Below are 2,479 nucleotides of genomic sequence, written 5' to 3'. Positions count from 1 at the left end.
TTGCTAATTTGTCATTTACAACGGAGAAGACTAATGATTATGTAATTTAAAACTGATTAAATGATTAATAATCTTTGACTTTTGTGGTGGTGCACCACATAGTATTTTCAATTTTGTGGTGGTGCACCACATAGTATCTTCAATTTTGTGGTAGTGCACCTCATAGTATCTTCAATTTTGTGGTGGTGCACCACATAGTATCTTCAATTGTTTTAAAAAAACATATTAAAAAAGTATTGTAAAGTAAATATTGTATTGTTTTGTGGTGGTGCCCAACATAACATTTTTAATTGTGAATTAAAAAATCGTGTTTAAAAAAGTACTAAGCATTATAAATCATTATACAAAAATTATACAATTTATTTATGAAGTTTTTTCACTCTAAAGAGCATAACACAAAGTTTATATTCTATTTAGAAAGACTTTTACTTAAATAAAAATTACTTAAAATAAATCTTACTGTTAATATGCTATTACCATCATTAGTTTTCACTGCTAAATCCAGAAGACTTCTTTTTTCTGACAATGATCTATAACCTTCTAACCAACACGGCTTTAAAAAATAAAAAACAAAAATATCAGACTATTATATCTTAAACAATTATAATGTTTTGATAATATTAAAATAATGTTTTGATAATATTAAAATCATGTTTTGATAATATTAAAAGATTCAACCACCAATCTTGGTAGGTAACTTAGTACCAGCGAATATAACTATAAATTAAAATTATTGAAGTATTTGTTTATTTTCTCTAAGTATTAAAAAGCAATTTGTTACCTTTCCCTGAATCATTCGCTGTACTGTATCAATCAAAGGAAGTTTTGCCCAACGATCTATTTTTAACTATTAAAAGTAAACAGCATTAAAAAGATATTTATTAGTTATATTTGTTAGTTTATGAACGTAAAAATACAAAATCTGAAAAAGAAAAGTTTTTACCTCTGCAGATTTTTTTGAACTAGCAAGGTCATCATTGCCTTTTTTTATAAATGTAGATGAACTATGGGTAATTTCTTTCAAGACAGCAGGCGAACTACTAGTTTTTTCTTTTAAAGGTAGAGATGAACTATTAGGAATTTCTTTTAAAGACAGAGATGAATTATAGGTAATTTCCTTTGAAGCTAAAAAAAAAATTTGCTATTTAATACATTTTGGGTCCCCTCCGCTGATAATTTTCAGAACATTAATGTGTGTATAATACATTCAATTACTTTTAATAAATTTATGTAATTTTTCTCAAAACAACGACTAAGCATCTATCAAAGCAAAAAGATTTGGTGGATTAAGTGTCGATTCAGTAATTCGTTTTGTGGATTAAGTGTTGACTCAGTGACTGGTTTGTGATTAAGTGTTAACTAGTGATTGGTTTGTAGATTAAGTAGTGACTCAGTAAGAATACGTTTGTGGTTAAATCTTGTGACTCAGTGATTGGTTTGTGGATTAAGTGATTGGTTTTAAATAACTATAGGCCATTAAGCAATTCTGGTTTGCTATTCACATATAAAATAGATTTACATAGATATACACAATGTAGTATAAATTATACATACAACACAAACCTTGTTGTGCAAATTATATTTACTAAATTTTATTTCCTAAATTACTAAATACAGATACTTTGACTCAACTAATTAAACAAAGAAAAGAAAAGATTATCAGTTCCTTGGTGTTATAAAAATGTCAGATTTACCAAATTTATAATATTTTTTTATGTGCACTTTGTGAATAAGTAAAATATTGAATAAAAAGTTGTTTAAATGCTAGAAACATCTTGTGGATGATTTTTTTTTACATGTCATTTACTTTGTCCAATCTTGAAGTCTCTATTTGTAAATATGGCTCCACATACTGTTTGTCATATTTACAAAGAGAGACTTCAAGATTGGACAAAGGAAAAAAAAATTTTACCTTTATTAGTCCCCATAGCATATGAAGAGAACCACCAATATTGATAACCACTGCTATTTTTGCTTTGTAAATACTTGCAGATAATGGAAAAAAACATTTCTAAAATTGCCTCAGTGTTTTAATCAGATAGAACTCAATGACTTAGTGTGATTTTTTAGGACTTGCTAACAAGCAGCAGACTTATTAACATTCTTGATTAAAAGAAAATAACCTTTTCGACAGTTTTGTAAAAGTTTCCTACTTTAAAACAAGAGATGAATCATTTGTTAAGACTTTTTTTCAAGTTCATTAATTTGTTCTGTAATGGTATTCCAGGTCTCCTATTACAGTTTGGTATTTCTTATATAATACAACCGAATGGAGAATGTTTATTGATAGCTCAAAGCAAAGCCTCAAATTTGCCCTTTGCACAATGGCAATATTTTTGGTTCTGTACCAATCAACTATTCTTATTATTTGCAAGATAACACCATAACACTAAAATGGTGGTACTATTTTACAAGATAACACCATAACACTAAAATTATTTGCAAGATAACACCATAACACTAAAACTTTATTAAATGG

The 2,479-nt window shown here is 27.3% G+C and overlaps 1 protein-coding gene across 1 annotated transcript; it reads right to left on the bottom strand.

The window, feature by feature from the left end:
* Window positions 1-409: 409 nt before the first annotated feature.
* LOC136075441 (uncharacterized) lies at window positions 410-1,928 on the bottom strand. The gene is made up of 4 exons (XM_065788600.1): window positions 1,913-1,928; window positions 944-1,125; window positions 782-847; window positions 410-553 (listed from the first exon to the last, which is right to left on the bottom strand). The coding sequence occupies exons 1-4, from the start codon at window positions 1,926-1,928 to the stop codon at window positions 410-412; spliced, it is 408 nt and encodes a 135-aa protein (XP_065644672.1).
* Between the last annotated feature and the right edge of the window lie 551 nt (window positions 1,929-2,479).

Source organism: Hydra vulgaris, chromosome 01 (genome assembly GCF_038396675.1).
Source record: "Hydra vulgaris chromosome 01, alternate assembly HydraT2T_AEP".
Classification (NCBI taxonomy): domain Eukaryota; kingdom Metazoa; phylum Cnidaria; class Hydrozoa; order Anthoathecata; family Hydridae; genus Hydra; species Hydra vulgaris.
The sequence above is the reverse complement of the archived record's forward strand: the minus strand, read 5'-3'. Positions and strand labels throughout refer to the sequence as shown.